The following is a 22,038-nucleotide window of genomic DNA, read 5'->3' on the forward strand; positions in this document are numbered from 1 at the left end:
ACCTGTAGTGTACGTAAATTAAATTGCGTTTTACATTTGTCTGTCAAATGAAAGAAGAGATTTCGACTTTCAAGCAATTCCTTCTAAGCATCTTGCATTTCTGTGATAAGACAATACCTACATATACTAACATAATGTATGCAACATACTTATACTATATACTATTAGTTAATTTTAGTATACTGTAAATGAATGGTATCCTTTCAGTTGAGTGTACTAGCACTTCACCTGTCCACTGTAAGTGTATCCTGTTGCTATGCAACTTCTTGCTAGCTTGTTAGCATAACAAATTACTAGCTAGACATCTTACAACTTCATTAAGAATGTCCATTTGAGAAAGCACAATAACTATACCACTTAGCTAAACTAGAATTTTATGAATAATCAAGTCAATACACATTGGGTAGTTAAGTTAGATTGCATATAGTTAATATATCAAATCAAATCAAATCAAATTTTATTTGTCACATACACATGGTTAGCAGATGTTAGTGCGAGTGTAGCAAAATGCTTGTGCTTCTAGTTCCGACAATGCAGTAATAACCAACAAGTAATCTAACTAACAATTCCTAAACTACTGTCTTATACACAGTGTAAGGGGATAAAGAATATGTACATAAGGATATATGAATGAGTGATGGTACAGAGCAGCATAGGCAAGATACAGTAGATGGTATCGAGTACAGTATATACATATGAGATGAGTATGTAAACAAAGTGGCATAGTTAAAGTGGCTAGTGATACATGTATTACATAAGGATGCAGTCGATGATATAGAGTACAGTATATACGTATGCATATGAGATGAATAATGTAGGGTAAGTAACATTATATAAGGTAGCATTGTTTAAAGTGGCTAGTGATATATTTACATCATTTCCCATCAATTCCCATTATTAAAGTGGCTGGAGTTGAGTCAGTGTCAGTGTGTTGGCAGCAGCCACTCAATGTTAGTGGTGGCTGTTTAACAGTCTGATGGCCTTGAGATAGAAGCTGTTTTTCAGTCTCTCGGTCCCAGCTTTGATGCACCTGTACTGACCTCGCCTTCTGGATGATAGCGGGGTGAACAGGCAGTGGCTCGGGGGTTGATGTCCTTGATGATCTTTATGGCCTTCCTGTATCATCGGGTGGTGTAGGTGTCCTGGAGGGCAGGTAGTTTGCCCCCGGTGATGCGTTGTGCAGACCTCACTACCCTCTGGAGAGCCTTACGGTTGAGGGCGGAGCAGTGATACAGCCCGCCAGGATGCTCTCGATTGTGCATCTGTAGAAGTTTGTGAGTTCACCAATTTGTAAGTCGCTCTGGATAAGAGCGACTTAAATGACTTAAATGTAAATGTAAATGTGAGTGCTTTTGGTGACAAGCCGAATTTCTTCAGCCTCCTGAGGTTGAAGAGGCGCTGCTGCGCCTTCTTCACGATGCTGTCTGTGTGAGTGGACCAATTCAGATGTGTATGCCGAGGAACTTAAAACTTGCTACTCTCTCCACTACTGTTCCATCGATGTGGATAGGGGGGTGTTCCCTCTGCTGTTTCCAGAAGTCCACAATCATCTCCTTAGTTTTGTTGACGTTGAGTGTGAGGTTATTTTCCTGACACCACACTCCGAGGGCCCTCACCTCCTCCCTGTAGGCCGTCTCGTCGTTGTTGGTAATCAAGCCTACCACTGTTGTGTTGTCCGCAAACTTGATGATTGAGTTGGAGGCGTGCGTGGCCACGCAGTCGTGGGTGAACAGGGAGTACAGGAGAGGGCTCAGAACGCACCCTTGTGGGGCCCCAGTGTTGAGGATCAGCGGGGAGGAGATGTTGTTACCTACCCTCACCACCTGGGGGCGGCCCGTCAGGAAGTCCAGTACCCAGTTGCACAGGGCGGGGTCGAAACCCAGGGTCTCGAGCTTGATGACGAGCTTGGAGGGTACTATGGTGTTGAATGCCGAGCTGTAGTCGATGAACAGCATTCTCACATAGGTATTCCTCTTGTCCAGATGGGTTAGGGCAGTGTGCAGTGTGGTTGAGATTGCATCGTCTGTGGACCTATTTGAGCGGTAAGCAAATTGGAGTGGGTCTAGGGTGTCAGGTAGGGTGGAGGTGATATGGTCCTTGACTAGTCTCTCAAAGCACTTCATGATGACGGAAGTGAGTGCTACGGGGCGGTAGTCGTTTAGCTCAGTAACCTTAGCTTTCTTGGGAACAGGAACAATGGTGGCCCTCTTGAAGCATGTGGGAACAGCAGACTGGTATAGGGATTGATTGAATATGTCCGTAAACACACCAGCCAGCTGGTCTGCGCATGCTCTGAGGGCGCGGCTGGGGATGCCATCTGGGCCTGCAGCCTTGCGAGGGTTAACACGTTTAAATGTTTTACTCACCTCGGCTGCAGTGAAGGAGAGACCGCATGTTTCCGTTGCAGGCCGTGTCAGTGGCACTGTATTGTCCTCAAAGCGGGCAAAAAAGTTATTTAGTCTGCCTGGGAGCAAGACATCCTGGTCCGTGACTGGGCTGGATTTCTTCCTGTAGTCTGTGATTGACTGTAGACCCTGCCACATGCCTCTTGTGTCTGAGCCGTTGAATTGGGATTCTACTTTGTCTCTGTACTGACGCTTAGCTTGTTTGATAGCCTTACGGAGGGAATAGCTGCACTGTTTTTATTCAGTCATGTTACCAGACACCTTGCCCTGATTGAAAGCAGTGGTTCGCGCTTTCAGTTTCACGCAAATGCTGCCATCAATCCACGGTTTCTGGTTAGGGAATGTTTTAATCGTTGCTATGGGAACGACATCTTCAACGCACGTTCTAATGAACTCGCACACCGAATCAGCGTATTTGTCAATGTTGTTATCTGACGCAATACGAAACATGTCCCAGTCCACGTGATGGAAGCAGTCTTGGAGTGTGGAGTCAGCTTGGTCGGACCAGCGTTGGACAGACCTCAGCATGGGAGCTTCTTTTTTTAGCTTTTGTCTGTAGGCAGGTATCAGCAAAATGGAGTCATGGTCAGCTTTTCCGAAAGGGGGGCGGGGCAGGGCATTATATGCGTCGCGGAAGTTAGAGTAACAGTGATCCAACGTTTTTCCACCCCTGGTTGCGCAATCGATATGTTGATAAAATTTAGGGAGTCTTGTTTTCAGATTAGCCTTGTTAAAATCCCCAGCAACAATGAATGCAGCCTCCGGATAAATGGTTTCCAGTTTGCAAAGAGTTAAAGTTCGTTCAGAGCCATCGATGTGTCTGCTTGGGGGGGGATATATACGGCTGTGATTATAATCAAAGAGAATTCTCTTGGTAGATAATGCGGTCTACATTTGATTGTGAGGAATTCTAAATCAGGTGAACAGAAGGATTTGAGTTCCTGTATGTTTCTTTCATCGCACCATGCCTCGTTAGCCATAAGGCATACACCCCCACCCCTCTTCTTACCAAATATACTGGCAAGTTCGATGTATTAGTAGCCAACTAACGTTAGTGTAAGGGTTTTCCTCTGGTGAAGGAGAAGCGGACCAAAATGCAGCGTGGTGGTTATTCATGTTCTTTAATAAAAGGAACTAGACATGAAATAACTAACAAAACAATAAATGTGCAAAACCCTAAACAGTCCTATCTGGTGCAGACACAGAGACAGGAACAATCACCCACAAACACACTGTGAAACCCAGGCTACCTAAATATGGTTCCCAATCAGAGACAATGACTAACACCTGCCTCTGATTGAGAACCATATCAGGCCAGACATAGAAATAGATCAACAAGACATCCAACATAGAATGCCCACTCAGATCACACCCTGACCAACCAAAACATAGAAACATACAAAGCAAACTATGGTCAGGGTGTGACAGTACCCCCCCCCGGACTCCGGCCGCAAAACCTGAACCTATCGTGGAGGGTCTGGGTGGGCATCTGTCCGCGGTGGCGGCTCTGGTGCTGGACATGGCCCCCACTTCACCGTAGTCTTAGTCCCCCACCTTGTCCGCTTCCGTGGCCTCCTAGCCACGGCGACCCAACTTAATGACACTGGACTGAGGGGCAGCTCGGGACAGATGGGCTCTTCAGACTCCGGCAGCGCCGGACATGCGGGAGGTTCCGGCAGCAGCGCCGGACACGCGGGAGTCTCCGACAGCACAGGAGAGGAGGAAGGCTCTGGCAGATCCTGGCTGGCTGGTGGTTCTGGCAGATCCTGGCTGACTGACGGATCTGGAAGAGTCTGGCTGACTGGCGGATCTGGAAGAGTCTGGCTGACTGGCGGATCTGGAAGAGTCTGGCTGACTGGCAGATCCTGGCAGACTGACGGCTCTGGCTGCTCCATGCTGACTGGCAGCTCTGGCTGCTCCATGCTGACTGGAGGCTCTGGCTGCTCCATGCTGACTGGTGGCTCTGGCTGCTCCATGCAGACTGGCATCTCTGGCTGCTCCATGCAGACTGGCAGCTCTGGCTGCTCCATGCAGACTGGCAGCTCTGGCAGCTCCTTGCAGACTGGCAGCTCCTTGCAGACTGGCAGCTCCTTGCAGACTGGCAGCTCTGGCTGCTCCATGCCGACTGGCAGCTCTGGCTGCTCCATGCAGACTGGCAGCTCTGGCTGTTCCATGCAGACTGGCAGCTCTGGCTGCTCCATGCAGACTGGCAGCTCTGGCTGCTCCATGCAGACTGGCAGCTCTGGCTGCGCTGAACAGGCGGGAGACTCCGGCAGCGCAGGAGAGGAGGAAGGCTCTGGCAGCGCTGGAGAGGCGAGGCGCACTGTAGGCCTGATGCGTGGTGCTGGCACTGGTGGTACTGGGCCGAGGACACGCACAGGAAGCCTGGTGCGGGGAGCTGCCACCGGAGGGCTGGTGTGTGGAGGTGGTACAGGGTAGACCTCCACACAGGAAGCGGCGCAGGTCCTCATCTCTCCCAAGTGGTCATTCTCTCTTTCTCCCCTTACCCATCTGTCTATCGCCTCCTTTGAATTCCATGCTGTCACAGTTACCAGCCCTTTCAAGCTTAACATCCTTATCATTTATCGCCCTCCAGGTTCCCTCGGAGAGTTCATCAATGAGCTTGATGCCTTGATAAGCTCCTTTCCTGAGGACGGCTCACCTCTCACAGTCCTGGGCGACTTTAACCTCCCCACGTCTACCTTTGACTCATTCCTCTCTGCCTCCTTCTTTCCACTCCTCTCCTCTTTTGACCTCACCCTCTCACCTTCCCCCCTACTCACAAGGCAGGCAATACGCTCGACCTCATCTTTACTAGATGCTGTTCTTCCACTAACCTCATTGCAACTCCCCTCCAAGTCTCCGACCACTACCTTGTATCCTTTTCCTCTCGCTTTCATCCAACACTTCCCACACTGCCCCTACTCGGATGGTATCGCGCCGTCCCAACCTTCGCTCTCTCTCCCCCGCCACTCTCTCCTCTTCCATCCTATCATCTCTTCCCTCTGCTCATACCTTCTCCAACCTATCTCCTGATTCTGCCTCCTCAACCCTCCTCTCTTCCCTTTCTGCATCCTTTGACTCTCTATGTCCCCTATCCTCCAGGCCGGCTCGGTCCTCCCCTCCCGCTCCGTGGCTCGACGACTCACTGCGAGCTCACAGAACAGTGCTCCGGGCAGCCGAGCGGAAATGGAGGAAAACTCGCCTCCCTGCGGACCTGGCATCCTTTCACTCCCTCCTCTCTACATTTTCCTCCTCTGTCTCTGCTGCTAAAGCCACTTTCTTCCACTCTAAATTCCAAGCATCTGCCTCTAACCCTAGGAAGCTCTTCGCCACCTTCTCCTCCCTCCTGAATCCTCCTCCCCCCCCCCCCTCCTCCCTCTCTGCAGATGACTTCGTCAACCATTTTGAAAAGAAGGTCGACGACATCCGATCCTCGTTTGCTAAGTCAAACGACACCGCTGGTTCTGCTCACACTGCCCTACCCTGTGCTCTGACCTCTTTCTCCCCTCTCTCTCCAGATGAAATCTCGCTTCTTGTGACGGCCGGCCGCCCAACAACCTGCCCGCTTGACCCTATCCCCTCCTCTCTTCTCCAGACCATTTCCGGAGACCTTCTCCCTTACCTCACCTCGCTCATCAACTCATCCCTGACCGCTGGCTACGTCCCTTCCGTCTTCAAGAGAGCGAGAGTCGCCCCTTCTGAAAAAACCTACACTCGATCCCTCCGATGTCAACAACTACAGACCAGTATCCCTTCTTTCTTTTCTCTCCAAAACTCTTGAACGTGCCGTCCTTGGCCAGCTCTCCCGCTATCTCTCTCAGAATGACCTTCTTGATCCAAATCAGTCAGGTTTCAAGACTAGTCATTCAACTGAGACTGCTCTTCTCTGTATCACGGAGGCGCTCCGCACTGCTAAAGCTAACTCTCTCTCCTCTGCTCTCATCCTTCTAGACCTATCGGCTGCCTTCGACACTGTGAACCATCAGATCCTCCTCTCCACCCTCTCCGAGTTGGGCATCTCCGGCGCGGCCCACGCTTGGATTGCGTCCTACCTGACAGGTCGCTCCTACCAGGTGGCGTGGCGAGAATCTGTCTCCTCGCCACGCGCTCTCACCACTGGTGTCCCCCAGGGCTCTGTTCTAGGCCCTCTCCTATTCTCGCTATACACCAAGTCACTTGGCTCTGTCATAACCTCACATGGTCTCTCCTATCATTGCTATGCAGACGACACACAATTAATCTTCTCCTTTCCCCCTTCTGATGACCAGGTGGCGAATCGCATCTCTGCATGTCTGGCAGACATATCAGTGTGGATGACGGATCACCACCTCAAGCTGAACCTCGGCAAGACGGAGCTGCTCTTCCTCCCGGGGAAGGACTGCCCGTTCCATGATCTCGCCATCACGGTTGACAACTCCATTGTTTCCTCCTCCCAGAGCGCTAAGAACCTTGGCGTGATCCTGGACAACACCCTGTCGTTCTCAACTAACATCAAGGCGGTGGCCCGTTCCTGTAGGTTCATGCTCTACAACATCCGCAGAGTACGACCCTGCCTCACACAGGAAGCGGCGCAGGTCCTAATCCAGGCACTTGTCATCTCCCGTCTGGATTACTGCAACTCGCTGTTGGCTGGGCTCCCTGCCTGTGCCATCAAACCCCTACAACTCATCCAGAACGCCGCAGCCCGTCTGGTGTTCAACCTTCCCAAGTTCTCTCACGTCACCCCACTCCTCCGCTCTCTCCACTGGCTTCCAGTTGAAGCTCGCATCCGCTACAAGACCATGGTGCTTGCCTACGGAGCTGTGAGGGGAACGGCACCGCAGTACCTCCAGGCTCTGATCAGGCCCTACACCCAAACAAGGGCACTGCGTTCATCCACCTCTGGCCTGCTCGCCTCCCTACCACTGAGGAAGTACAGTTCCCGCTCAGCCCAGTCAAAACTGTTCGCTGCTCTGGCCCCCAATGGTGGAACAAACTCCCTCACGACGTCAGGACAGCGGAGTCAATCACCACCTTCCGGAGACACCTGAAACCCCACCTCTTCAAGGAATACCGAGGAGAGGATAAGTAATCCTTCTCACCCCCCCCCCCCCCTTAATGATTTAGATGCACTATTGTAAAGTGGCTGTTCCACTGGATGTCAGAAGGTGAATTCACCAATTTGTAAGTCGCTCTGGATAAGAGCGTCTGCTAAATGACTTAAATGTAAATGTAAATGTAGACCGGACTGTGCAGGCGCACTGGAGCTCTTGAGCACCGAGCCTGCCCAACCTTACCTGGTTAAATACTCCCGGTCGCTCTGCCAGTGCGGCAAGGTGGAATAGCCAGCACTGGGCTATGCAGGCGAACCGGGGACACCGTGCGCAAGGCTGGTGCCATGTAAGCCGGCCCAAGGAGACGCACTGGGGACCAGATGCGTAGAGCCGGCTTCATGGCATTTGACGGCCGATACGCGGAGCTGGAATATACTGCACCGGGCTATGCACCCGCACTGGGGACACCATGCGCACCACAGCATAACACGGTGCCTGCGCGGTCTCTCTAGCCCCCCGGTAACCACAGGAAGTTGACGCAGGTTTACTCTACATTTACTCTATCCACATGACACTGGACAGTTCCTGACTGAATAAATGTCCTGTTTATTTGATTCCTGAATCATGAAAGTGTCACTGGAGGTTTTCTCCGTTCAGAGTGTCAGTGATGTGATGTGATTTGATGTGTTCTGAAATCACTTAACTGGGAGAGCTCGCTGTCACCTGTCCCTTCTAGAGGTTGGCTGACGGTGTTGAGTGAGTCACTCTACCCATCGGTGACATCTGCCTCACTTGAGCCTCAAGCTCATTCAGTAATACACTGAGTGTAAAAAAACATTAAGAACACCTCCCTAATATTGAGTTGCACCCCACCCTTTTACCCTCAGAACAGCCTCAATTCATTGGGGCATGGACTCTACAAGGTGCCGAAAGCATTCCACAGGGATGCTGCCCATGTCGACTCCAATGCTTCCCAATATTGTGACAAGTTGGCTGGATGTCCTTTGGGTGGTGGACAATTTCTTAATACACATGGGAAACTGTTGAGCATGAAAACCCCAGCAGCATTTCAGTTCTTGATTACAAACCAGTGCACCTACCACCAGACCACATTCAAAGGCACTTAAATATTTTGTCTTACACAATAACTCTCTGAATGGCACACATGCACAATCCATGTCTCAATTGTCTCAATACTTATTTAACCTGTGTCCTCCTCTTCATCTACACTGATTTTAAGTGGACATCAATAAGGGACCATAGCTTTCACCTGGATTCAGCTGGTCAGTCTGTCATGGAAAGAGCAGGTGTCCTTAACGTTTTGTACACTCAGACAGAGATAGACGAAGAGTGAAAGAAGGGGTTGATGAAGACAGTAGAGAAAGGAAAGAGTTGGAGTTGGAATTATGTACCTTGTGATTTACATTTTCAAAGTATTCACTGTTTTCAGTTAAATGTTAGACATTAAGTGTGTATAGAACTGTATTATATCCGAGACATATTAGATGTAGAAGCCTTTGCTCATGCATTACTACAACAGTCTCAAGGCCCTGTCTCTCTAATGAGCAACAATGAAGCCTGTGATTTTCAAGACCAGGGTCCATGGCCTTAGGACTGCAATAAGTGCTGGAGCAAAGTGCCCAGGTTCCATTAGACGTTGTGATTTCTCTATACGGCTGCAGAGAGCTGAAACATAGGTCATCTTATTATACCTATCAGTGGCAATTCCCCAAATAGCCAACGCAGACATACACATACTAGATATGGTGGCTATAACCATTGCCTGTTCAGACACACAAACATTAAATCAAACAAGGCCCAGAAACAAGATTAATAACACGATGGAGAGTAGAAGTATTTTGGGTGTTTCCCAAAACCTTTGTAGCTAAAGTGGTATTTCGTACATATCAACGAACCAGATGCTCACCACACATAAAACAGCAGTGCTTAATTTAACGACTTGCGATCCTTCAGGCAGAGAAGGCTGATTGTCAAACATCTATTTTTACTATCGTTACTGTCTCAAGAAGTGTGGCTGGGTTGTGGAGAGCAATGAAGATTCAATATTTTTAAATTATTGTTTATTTAACCCTCCTGTTGTGTTCCGGGTCAAAAATGACCAGTCATTAGAAATGAATGGGCGACACTACAATTAGTGTTCAGGCACATGCCCATTCATCAGATGGGCACACTTCCTCTCTCAGACCCCCACATGCATGTGTGTTTGAGCACACACACGCACGCATGCACGCACATTAATTAATGGTTTCACCATCTCTCTGTCTAGTGTGAAATTGAAAGTGAACAGCAGTACAGCCTAATTATTGTGTGGGCTGCAAGGCATAGTGCTCAGCAACCAAGAGGAAATAGGAGAGATGAGGAAGAGAAGAGGAAGAAGAAGATGTAGAAGAGGGGGAGAGGATGACTAGCTGAGGGTGGGGCAGTGTGGGTCAGGGAATGGAGAGGGAAAGAAAGTGGGCAGGGGAAACAAGAGGGACAAGAGCACTGAGGAGTATGATTACCGGAGAGCCAAGTCTAGGTCCAAGAGGCTCCCAAAAACTGTCGCTTCTACCCTCAAGCCATAAGACACAGGTGAGGGTAACGTGTCACCTTAGCTAGGGTAGTGTGTGGAGGGGATATAGAGATATAGTGGAGGGGATATAGATATATTTGGAAATGTTTGCTAACGATTAATTGCAAAGAGAACCATGTCAATAAATCATGTTTACTTTGCTCCCATTTCAGCGTTCGTGGTCACAATAATAGATATTTGAGACAAAGTGGCATCAGTAGAGACGCATCAACAATTTCTCCAAGACTTGTCTCTACTGTACATGTGTGACACAAACACAGATATTGTTTAACTTTCTTGTGGCATTTTTTACGCAATCTTCAATGTTCTGAGGGCTTTGAAGCGTAATTATTCTCCAAACAAGTTTCCAGAAAGTCTTCAATATGCCATTTTTGTAGTGTTGTGGAGTCTTTCAAAAAATCACTGAGCAATGTCCTCCACATTCAAAGAGTGTACGTTTTACCAATGAGAACTCCTGACATACGTTGCTTTATTGTAAATGCACATATACAGTGGGGTCCAAATGATTGAGACCCTTGATAAAGATGAACAAAAATGACTGTATAAAATAAATAATTAAAATAATTAATTAAAATACTAAGCTATATTGTATGAAAAAAATTATATAATTTTATACCAACACAATTGCCCGGAGAAGCTAAAAGGTAGGGGTCAAAATTATTGATAATTAATTATTGATTATTGAAAACAGTTTCAATACCTTTCAACATCTCACCTTGTGAGAATAATGGCACTGAGCCTTTTTCTAAAATGTTTTATGAGTTGGAGAACACATAAGATTCTGTATGGACCATTCTTCCATAGAGAATCCTTCCAGATCCTTGATATCCTTAGTCTACTCTTATGGACTGCCCTCTTCAATTCAAACTACAGGTTTTAATGGGTTTCAAGTCTGCAGACTGAGATGGCCATTGCAAAAATGTTGTAGCCAATTATACATTTTGTTAGGATGGGGGGGTGGGGGTTGATGTGTGCTTGGGGTTATTGTCCTGCTGGAAGATCCACAAGTGTGGCCAAGTTCCGTAACTACTAGGTTTTTGGCTAAATCGTCCTGGTACTGGGTAAAAATAATGATGCCGTTGACCTTAACAAGGCCCCCAGGACAAGTGGAAGCAGAATAGTGGAAGCAGAATAGCCCCATGATATCAAAGATCCACCGGCCCAGATGGAATCCTTAGCCTCTTCCTCGGAGCATGCGTAGGCCAGCTGGCTGGTGTGTTTACATATTCAATCTTTCCCTATCCCAGTCTGTTCTCACCACATGTTTCAAGATGGCCACCATTGTTCCTGTACCCAAGAATGCAAAGGTAACTGAACTAAATGACTAAATGACTCACTTCTGTCATCATGAAGTGCTTTGAGAGTCTGGTCAAGGATTATACAGTGCCTTGCGAAAGTATTCGGCTCCCTTGAACTTTGCGACCTTTTGCCACATTTCAGGCTTCAAACATAAAGATATAAAACTGTATTTTTTGTGAAGAATCAACAACAAGTGGGACACAATCATGAAGTGGAACGACATTTATTGGATATTTCAAACTTTTTTAACAAATCAAAAACTGAAAAATTGGGCGTGCAAAATTATTCAGCCTTATACGGTTTCACTATACGATTAAACTGACCTTTTGCAATTACATTAATCACAGCACAAATTACAGCACACATTCAAATATGTGTAATCCTCCGATGTCCTTCAACATTGGAATCTGACTCCTGTCAATTTTATAAGAATGAGGTAATGTCAACCAATGTTAACTCAGCTCTTGGAGGGGCATAGAGTAAGCAGGCTAATGACCTACTCCGATTGACATTTGATTGTTATTGAGTAGGGTTGCAAAATTCCAGAAACTTTCAATAAATTCCCTGGTTTTCCCAAAATCCTGGTTGGAGGACTCCCAATATCAGGATCGAATAAACAGGAAATCTGGAATCTTTCCACTCTCAATGTATGTTCACAAAAATACCTGCTTCATCTGTAAAGACAATGTTCTAAGTCCCTAATTATATAAAAGCCTTGGGCATGCTTGAATATTCTATCTCCCTCCATCTAAAGTCATTTAATAAGCAATGTTGCACAGAAATCAGTCTGATCGAAATCTGTAGTAATTACTGTCCGCGCTGCGGAGTTTGTCTAGTTTTCTTCAAAAGACTATATCAATAACACATTACTTGAACAGAGGATGGACCACTATTTTTTTTAAGTTTACCTTTATTTAACTAGGCAAGTCAGTGAATTCTTATTTTCAATGACATCCTAGGAACAGTGGGTTAACTGCCTGTTCAGGGGCAGAACAACAGATTTGTACCTTGTCAGCTCAGGGATTTGAACTTGCAACCTTTTGGTTACTAGTCCAACGCTCTAACCACCAGGCTACCCTGCTGCCCCTAGTTGAGGAATGTGCAAAAGGAAAGACATTTACCACATTCAGTGGTTCCCAACCTTTTTCGGTTACTGGACCACAAACTGACTTTTGCTCTGCCTGGAATACCCCTAAAGTACCCCTCGTGCATTTTACCAGTAGGCCTATGGTCTCATGAGTCTTCTCAAGTACCCCCTGTGGATAAGCCAAGTAACCCTAGGGTTCATAGTAAGCCCTGGTTGGGAATCAATGGTCTTGGTTAAGGTCCAGGGCACTAATGTTTTTGTGCCAACTCCAAAGTGTTGTAGCCTTTAGTTTTAAAAAAGTGTTGTGCAATGAAGGCCAATCTTTCATGGCTAAAGCAATTGTTGTGTTACATTCAATTGCTTTGTAGTTCCTCCAAATTGTAATTGTAATCAACGCAATTAAGGTGACATCCCATGCTTGTTTCACTTTCAAAATTAATCTCAGCAGCAAAACAACAACAAACATTTGAGTTATTGTACAGTAAACTTACCTTAAAGTCCTTGAGATAATGAAAGGAGGAAAAATTCTCCCAGCACTGGCACTGAAGTCACCCTTGAATCGTAGTTGCTGCTGTAAATTGAATGTTTTTATCTGACTGTATCAGTGATGTAAAATCTCGGAGAAACTCTTGGAGTTGCCAATTAGCTCCCAGATTAGTCCGCTGGAACGTGCTTTGGTTTGGCATTCTGCCGCAGCGCATGGGAAATAAAGAATAGAGCGGATCATCAAATACTAGGTGAATATCAATGAATGGTCCAAATTGACCTCACCCCAGCTCCCTGATGCAATTATTTACTATTCACATCAATTATTGCTAACAGATGACACTAATGATTTTGAGCGAAAGCTGGCGATGGTAGCCCTTCTAGAGATCAATGCTACTTAAAGAGGAGTCACAGCGCACACAACACTTGCCATCTTTCAGGGTGTTTCTATCTGGATTTGACCCAGAACCGCATTGAGCAATTATAGCACACTTTTGACGCAGCAGTCATGTATGTGTTTGTGTGTGTGTGTGTGTTTGCTTGCATGCGTACGTACGTGCATGCGTGTATGTATGTATGTATGTATGTATGTATGTATGTATGTATGTATGTATGTATGTATGTATGTATGTATGTATGTATGTATGTATGTATGTATGTATGTATGTATGTATGTATGTATGTATGTATGTATGTATGTATGCCCAACATTGGGACTAGTTGTGAATGGATAAACATAGGTTTATCCCACATACAATTTGATACTTGCTAAATAATAGTGGAAAGACTACTGAAAATAGAGGGCTACATACTTGTTTTGCTACTGATGTAACTTCTCACCCATCAAGTATGGCTCAAAACACTCTCTCTTTGCTCACAGACTATGTGATTGACATTTTGATAAAGAATTTTCCTTTTGGGAAACAAGATTCCATGGTTCCAGCCAGTGAGGCAGAGGCTAAGAAAGGAGGAATGAAGCTGAGTAATAGATCACTGCGTGATTATTGATCATTGCCCATACTGTATTATGAATTACCTTTTGAGATATGATAGAACTCCAAAACCTAGGGGGCTGCAGGTACAGTGAATTGTACAGTCGTGGCCAAAGGTTTTGAGAAAGACACAAATATTAATATTAAACAAAGTCTGCTGCCTCAGTTCGTATGATGGCAATTTGAATATACTCCAGAATATTATGAAGAGTGATCAGATGAATGGCAATTAATTGCAAAGTCCCTCTTTGCCATGCAAATGATCTGAATCCCCCCAAAAAACATTTCCACTGCATTTCAGCCCTGCCACAAAAGGACCAGCTGACATCATGTCAGGGATTCTCTCGTGTGTTAGAACGCGTCTCCCTCCTGAGCGGTATGATGGCTGAGTGGTCCCATGGTGTTTATACTTGCGTACTATTGTTTGTACAGATGGACGTGGTACCTTCAGGCATTTGGAAATTGCTCCCAATGATGAACCAGACTTGTGGAGGTCTACAATTTTTTTTCTGAGGTCTTGGCTGATTTCTTTTGATTTTCCTATGATGTCAAGCAAAAGAGGCACTGAGTTTGAAGGTAGGCCTTGAAATACATCCACAGGTACACCTCCAATTGACTAAAATGATGTCAATTAGCCTACCAGAGGCTTCTAAAGCCTTGACATAATTTTATGGAATTTTCCAAACTATTTAAAGGCACAGTCAACTTCTGACCCAGTTAAATAATCTGTTTTAAAACAATTGTTGGAAAAATTACTTTTGTCATGCACAAAGTAGATTTCCTAACCGACTTGCCAAAACTATAGTTTGTTAATAACAAGACATTTGTGGAGTGCTTGAAAAACGAAGATTGAAATATCTGTCCATAGGACCACTTTAAGCCATACACTCCACAGAGCAGAGTGTAAGAGTGGCCAGAAAAAATCCATTGCTCAAAGAAAAAAATAAGCAAACACGTGTGGGAGACTCCCCAAACATATGGAAGAAGGAACTCTGGTCAGATAAGACTAAAATTGAGCATTTTGGCCATCAAGGAATACGCAATGTCTGGCGCAAACCCAACACCTCTCATCACACCAAGAATACCATCCCCCTCAGTGAAGCGTGGTGGCAGCATCATGCTGTGGGGATGTTTTTCAATGACAGGGACTGGGAAACTGGTCAGAATTGAAGGAATGATGGATGGAGCTAATTACAGGGAAATTCTTGAGGGAAACCTGTCTTCCAGAGATTTGAGTCTGGGACGGACAATGAACTTAAGCATACTGCTAAAGCAACACTTGAGTGGTTTTAGGGGAAACATTTAAATGTCTTGGAATGGCCTATTCAAAGCCCAGACCTCAATCCAATTGAGAATCTGTGGTATGACTTAAAGATTGCTGTACACCAGTGGAACCCATCCAACTTGAAGGAGCTGGAGCAGTTTTGCCTTGAAGAATGGGCAAAAATCCCAGTGGCTAAATGTGCCAAACTTTTAGAGACATACCCCAAGAAACCTGCAGCTGTAATTTCTGAAAAGGTTTGCTCAACAAAGTATTGACTTTGTGGGGGGGGGGGGGTTGCAGTTATGCACGCTCAAGTTTTCTGTTCTTTTTTTGTCTTATTTCTTGTTTGTTTCACAATAAAAAACATTTAGCATCTTAATTAAATGTGGTAGGCATGTTGTGTAAATCAAATGATACATTTTAATTCCAGGTTGTAAGGCAACAAAGTAGGAAATGGCCAAGGGGGGAGAATACTTTCGCAAGCCACTGTATTTTCAGTTGAAGTCGGAAATTTACATGCACCTAAGTCAAATATATTTAAATTCAGATTTTCACAATTCCTGACTTTTAATCCAAGTAAAAATGTCCTGTCTTGGGTCAGTTAGGATCACCACTTTATTTTAAGAATGTGAAATGTCAGAATAATAGTAGAGAGAATGTAACGCCGTTCTTTGTTTTTCGCAAGAAAGTCGGACCGAAATGCAGCGTGTTGGTTACTCATGTTTTTTAATGAAAAACAAATGACGATTACATGAAAATACTGAGACAAATACAAAAACAACAAAACGGAACGTGAAACCTAAATACAGCCTATCTGGTGAAACTACACAGAGACAGGAACAATCACCCACGAAATACAAAGTGAAACCCAGGCTACCTAAATACGGTTCCCAATCAGAGACAACGAGAATCACCTGACTCTGATTGAGAACCGCCTCAGGCAGCCAAACCTATGCAACACCCCTACTCAGCTGCAATCCCAATAACTAAAAAAACCCACTACGAAATACAACAACATAAACCCATGTCACACCCTGGCCTGACCAACTAATTAACGAAAACACAAAAATACAAAGACCAAGGCATGACAGAGAATGATTTATTTCAGCTTTCATTTCTTTCATCACATTCCCAGTGGCTCAGAAGTTTACATACACTCAAATAGTATTTGGTAGCACTGCCTTAAGATTGTTTAACTTGGGTCAAACGTTTTGGGTAGCTTTCCACAAGCTTCCTACAATAAATTGGGTGAATTTCGGCCCATTCCTCCTGACAGAGCTGGTGTAACTGAGTCAGGTTTGTAGGCCTCCTTGCCCACAAATGTTCTATAGGATTGAGGTCAGGGCGTTGTGTTGGCCACTCCAATACCTTGACTCTGTTGTCCTTAAGCCATTTTGCCACAACATTGGAGGTATGCTTGGGGTCATTGTCCATTTGGAAGACACATTTGTGGCCAAGCTTTAACTTCCTGACTGTCTTGAGATGTTGCTTCAATATATTCACATAATTTCCCATCCTCATTATGCCATCTATTTTGTGAAATGCACCAGTCGCTACTGCAGCAAAGCACCCCCAGAACATGATGCTGCGAAACCCGTGCTTCACGGTTGGGATGGTGTTCTTCGTATTGCAAGCGGTAGTCATTATGGCCAAATAGTTACATTTTTCTTTCATCAGACCAGAGGACATTTTTCCAAAAAGTACGATCTTTGTCCCCATGTGCAGTTGCAAACCGTAGTCTGGCTTTTCTATGGCGGTTTTGGAGCAGTGACTTCTTCCCTGCTGAGCGGCCTTCCAGGTTATGTCGATATAGGACTCGTTTCATTGTGGATATAGATACTTTTGTACCTGTTTCCTCCAGCATCTTCACAAGGTCGTTGTTGTTGTGGGATTGATTTGCACTTTTTGCACCAAAGTATGTTCATCTCTAGGAGACAGAACGCGTCTCCCTCCTGAGCGTTATGATGGCTGAGTGGTACCATGGTGTTTATACTTGCGTACTATTGTTTGTACAGATGGACGTGGTACCTTCAGGCATTTGGAAATTGCTCCCAATGATGAACCAGACTTGTGGAGGTCTACAATTTTTTTTCTGAGGTCTTGGCTGATTTCTTTTGATTTTCCTATGATGTCAAGCAAAGAGGCACTGAGTTTGAAGGTAGGCCTTGAAATACATCCACAGGTACACCTCCAATTGACTAAAATTATGTCAATTAGCCTATCAGAAGCTTCTAAAGCCTTGACATAATTTTCTGGAATTTTCCAAACTATTTAAAGGCACAGTTCTGACCCAGTTAAATAATCTGTTTTAAAACAATTGTTGGAAAAATTACTTTTGTCATGCACAAAGTAGATTTCCTAACCGACATGCCAAAACTATAGTTTGTTAACTTCTTGAAACTCCCCATCCCGGATCCGGGTTTGTGACTAAAGCCTCAGGCTCATTAGCATAACGCAACGTTAACGATTTCTGAAAATCGCAAATAAAATGAAAATAATGCGTCTGCTCTCAAGCTTAGCCTTTTCTTAACAACACTGTCATCTCAGATTTTCAAAATATGCTTTTGAACCATAGAAATTGACTAATTTGTGTAAGAGTATGCAAAGCTAGCATAGCATTTTGAGTAGCATTTAGCACGCAACATTTTACAAAAACCAGATAACCAAATAAATAAAATCATTTACCTTTGAAGAGCTTCTGATGTTTTCAATGAGGAGACTCTCAGTTACATACCAAATGCGCAGTTTTTCCTGAAAGCGTCTGTGTGTAGGAGAAATCGTTCCGTTTTCTACATTGCGTCTGGCTACCGAAACGAACCGAAAATTCAGTCACCTACAACGTAAAACTTTTCCGGATTAACTACATAATATTGACCGAAACATGGCAAACGTTGTTTGGAATCAATCCTCAAGGTGTTTTTTCACATATCTCTTCATTGATATGCAGTTCGTGGAAGCTTGCTTTCCTCTCTGTATCGCATGGAAAAATACTGGCAGGTGACTTTTGCGCACCAATTTCGGCGCAGGACACCGGGCGGACACCTGGTAAATGTGGTCTCTTATGGTCAATCTTCCAATGATCTGCCTACAAATACGTCACAATGCTGCAGACACCTTGGGGAAACGACAGAAAGGGCAGGCTCATTCCTCTCGCATTCACAGCCATATAAGGAGACAATGGAAAACAGAGCCTCAAAAATCCTTGTCATTTCCTGGATGCCATCTCATCTTGGTTTTGCCTGAAGCTCACGTTCTAGGGCATGCACAGAGAATATCTTGGTATTTCTGGACACGTCAGAGTGTTTTCTTTCGAATGGTATCAATTATATGCATAGTCGAGCAACTTTTTGTGACAAAATATCTTGTTTAAAACGGGAACGTTTTTCATCCAAAAATGAAATAGCGCCCCCATAGATGTAAGAGGTTAATAACAAGACATTTGTGGAGTGCTTGAAAAACGAGTTTTAATGACTCCAACCTAAGTGTATGTAAACTTCCGACTTCAACTGTAGATAGTACTTTGGCCTCTTCTGCGGCACATTAATTTTTACTTTGTATCGTACTGAACAGTAGGTGCCTGGATCACTATCTACTCTCCAATGGCAGTAAAGATTGAATTGAATTTCTGAACACACTCCTTATATTTCAGGAGGTCCAACGGAATGGGAAGGCAGGTGTTCCTGCAGTGAGGTGGCCCAGCCTGCTGAGTCTGACCTGTCCACGCAGTAGCTGCAGTGGCAGTGAGGCCTCCTTATCCAGTGCCTGCAGTGAGTACTCCAGTGGCTCACATACTTGGGCAGAAGGACGTGGCTCCACCAAGCAGGTGAGTTTCCCAGTCCGATCTTAAACAAATTGCTGATGCATACAGCGAAGTAAACTTGTAAGGTTCCTCAACATTCATCAATAAATCAATAAATTCCATGTCTTCTTTTTTCTTATCGATGACTAAATTGTCTCTCCCTTTTGTAACAGTCTGCAATAAATCGAGAGAAGAGGATGAGTGCAACTTATTGCTCTGTCTCAGTAGAGCAGCCGGACCTAAGCTGGAAAGAGGGCCATATTCTGAAGGGCCTAAAGAGGCTCCAAATGCGCAGCCCAGCTCCCCAGGAGCCATCTTCACTTGCCTCCACGTCACATTTCAAGAACTGCATGACCTCCAACGAGGGCATATACTCTCTAGGAGTTAAGTGTGGTCCAAGAGGGGTACTGCCCGCATTGGCAAAGGGAAAGCCTTTCAAGCCTGGAGCAGGAGTCAGTACCTTAATCTCTGACTCAGACGATGCAGATGATGAATCGCCTCAATCCCCAGTCAGGGAGTCCTGCTGCCCACCCATCAAAGACACTCATCATCTGGAAGGACAGCCTGCGTCTGAATTGGAAATGGCACAAGGGGAAAAGAGCTTTACGGACTACAACTCCCAAGAGGAGCCTGTTAGACTCGTAAGAAGTCCCAGCAACTCCCTCTCACCTATCAAAGACGTCTTCTTGTTCAAGGGTCCTACACTGAAGCCTGAACTGAGCCCAACGGCGACCCCTACCACTGTGAGTGAACTTGAGAATACAAATTGGATAGAAAAAGACAAGCAGTCTGCCTTTACAAACTGGAATGTTATGGACAGTTGCAATTTGAGGCCAGAGAGTGTTAAACAGCCACAAGAAAAAGTTACAGACAAACAACTGGAGACAGGGGCTAGGGAAGTGAGACAACCCATTCATCATTCAGCATCCAGGGTTAGTGAGGTCAGACAGCGCAGTGCTTCCATGGATACGAAGCATTACAGAGAGCCGAACAGCCAGGGTGAAATTGATTCCAAGGTCTACATCATTTTGGAGTCCCGACAGAGGAAAGCAAAGCCTAAGGCCTGCAACTCAGCTAGGAATGCCTTTTTCCTCCGAAGCAAGAGTGTGGACGGAGGCCCAGACCAGGACAAGCTGCACCAGCCTCTACATCAGAAACTGATAAAGGTCAATCAAAGGTCCAAGAACCACTTGAACACTCCTGGGTCCAGTGGCCCTGGCACAAAGACTTACCTCAGCAAGGCACCTGGTCCAGCAAAAGCATCAGTACAAATATTTGAGAAAGGTAAGAATGCTACTGGTGCAAGAACTTCAGGGCCACTTGAGAATAGGGTACAGAGCTCCCCTTCTTCTTCACCTCAGAAATTGGTCAAGGTATTTAAGCCACCTGGGCTGAATGATTACCCCAAGAGACCATCTAAAGTATCCCAACCAGTCTCCAAACTCACATCAAGTGGAGCAAAAGCCCCCAACTCCAACAATTCAGCCTGCTTTCCACTCAAACAGAGACAGCAAGACCAGCACTCCGATCCACCTCGCAATGATATCAGGTCCCTTTCTCCTCCACCCCCACCAGGTCGGACCACCTCCCTACTAATACGAACTGATCATGACTCATTACCTCAGGTGCATAAGCCTGTGGTTCAGCCCCAAACCTCTAGCACCGTGAAGGCAACCACCAATAGCACCAAACCTCAGTCAAGTCATCATTCATCTATTTTACAAAAGCAAGCTCAAGCCCCCATCAAAATGCAAGACACTCCTCATATGGATCCCAAAATGGGCTCTGAGATGAAAAAGTCTCCGAAACGGGTCCCTACCAAAGTTCACCATACCTTACCAACTTCTACCCCTATTCAAGAATCTAAGGAAACAGCCTATTCCCACTCCTCACTGAGCTGGACTGTGGCACAAGCCTCTCATCAGGAAAATAGTGCCCCCTTTGTGGTGCCAAACCAGGGCTGTTTACCTGTGTCCCAGCAAAGCAATGATGAGCCACAAAGTACAGAGCTCTTACCTCAGGCCTCAGCATCTCTTCTCTGCCATGGCATAGTTAGTAACTCTCAACATTCTATGACCAGGGTAGTGAAGTCATCCATTCTTTTTGGCTCCAAAACCAATGAGTCAACCTCAAAGCCGGGCAACAACTCCACAGTTAACACTGCTACAAAGGGAGTGCAGACTTTTGAAAACCTCTACCAGGACACCTACACACGTCCAATGATGCACTGTGTCAATGCAGCTGTAGCCAAGGTCAATGCTAGGAGAAATCTCAAGACCCGCTGTAGCTCACTAGAGGAGCCTACACTCCCACCTACAGCAGCAGAGAATGGTGTAACTTTGGACTGGGGATTTGATGAAGAGGGCTGGCTATTCAAGCGCTCAGTCTCAGTCTCTACCCGGCCTCCTATCCACCCAGTTATGGGCATGAACGGAGCAAAGGCTCGCAGTCACAGCTTCGGAGCACGTTACATGGACAGACCAAACGTCAGCAGGTCAGGAAAAGTCCGTACTCACATCAAAACTAACTCAGGAAGCTCTTTGAACTCTCTTGGTGATGTGTTTTGGGGTAGTATGAGTTGCTCCAACAGCTACCATTGTCCCATGAACAGATCCCACGTTAACAATTTCATGATTGAGGAAGGCTTGCCACTACCTCCACATCTGAGGGCTTCCAGTGATCGATTTGATCTGAAACACAAGAGGTTAAACTCAACATCACATCTCCAGACTGACAAACAGCTCTCTAGCATCTTCTGTGAACCCATCCATGGGGAACCAGAAAGGCAGTCCACCATCGAGGAGAAGGTCATGATGGGAATCAAGGAGAATTTGCAGAAATCTCAAGAGCAGGTGAAGACAACTGAAACTAAGCAGAAATCCGTCTCATCCCTGGCAAACTGGTTCGGATTCCGCAAGAACAAGCTTCCTGCTCCGAGTGGCAAAAACGTAGATACTCAAAAGGGAAAGGAGGAGAAGAAGGAGCCTAAGCTTGGATCTCTATTGGGTGGGAAGCAGGCAAAGTCCGACAAAAAGGAGAGGAGAAAAAGTGAAGGTCATCGAATGGACAGGTAAGGC

The 22,038-nt window shown here is 45.6% G+C and overlaps 1 protein-coding gene across 1 annotated transcript in view; it reads left to right on the forward strand.

Moving 5' to 3' along the window:
* The window catches only part of LOC135547094 (nck-associated protein 5-like), a 117,567-nt gene that overhangs the window by 79,657 nt on the left and 15,872 nt on the right, over positions 1–22,038 (forward strand). The window contains exons 7-8 of the mRNA XM_064975761.1: positions 18,812–18,985; positions 19,135–22,031. Coding sequence (XP_064831833.1) covers positions 18,812–18,985; positions 19,135–22,031 — 3,071 coding nt within the window. The remainder of the gene's footprint in view (positions 1–18,811; positions 18,986–19,134; positions 22,032–22,038) is intronic.

Source organism: Oncorhynchus masou, chromosome 10 (assembly GCF_036934945.1).
Source record: "Oncorhynchus masou masou isolate Uvic2021 chromosome 10, UVic_Omas_1.1, whole genome shotgun sequence".
Lineage (NCBI taxonomy): Eukaryota > Metazoa > Chordata > Actinopteri > Salmoniformes > Salmonidae > Oncorhynchus > Oncorhynchus masou.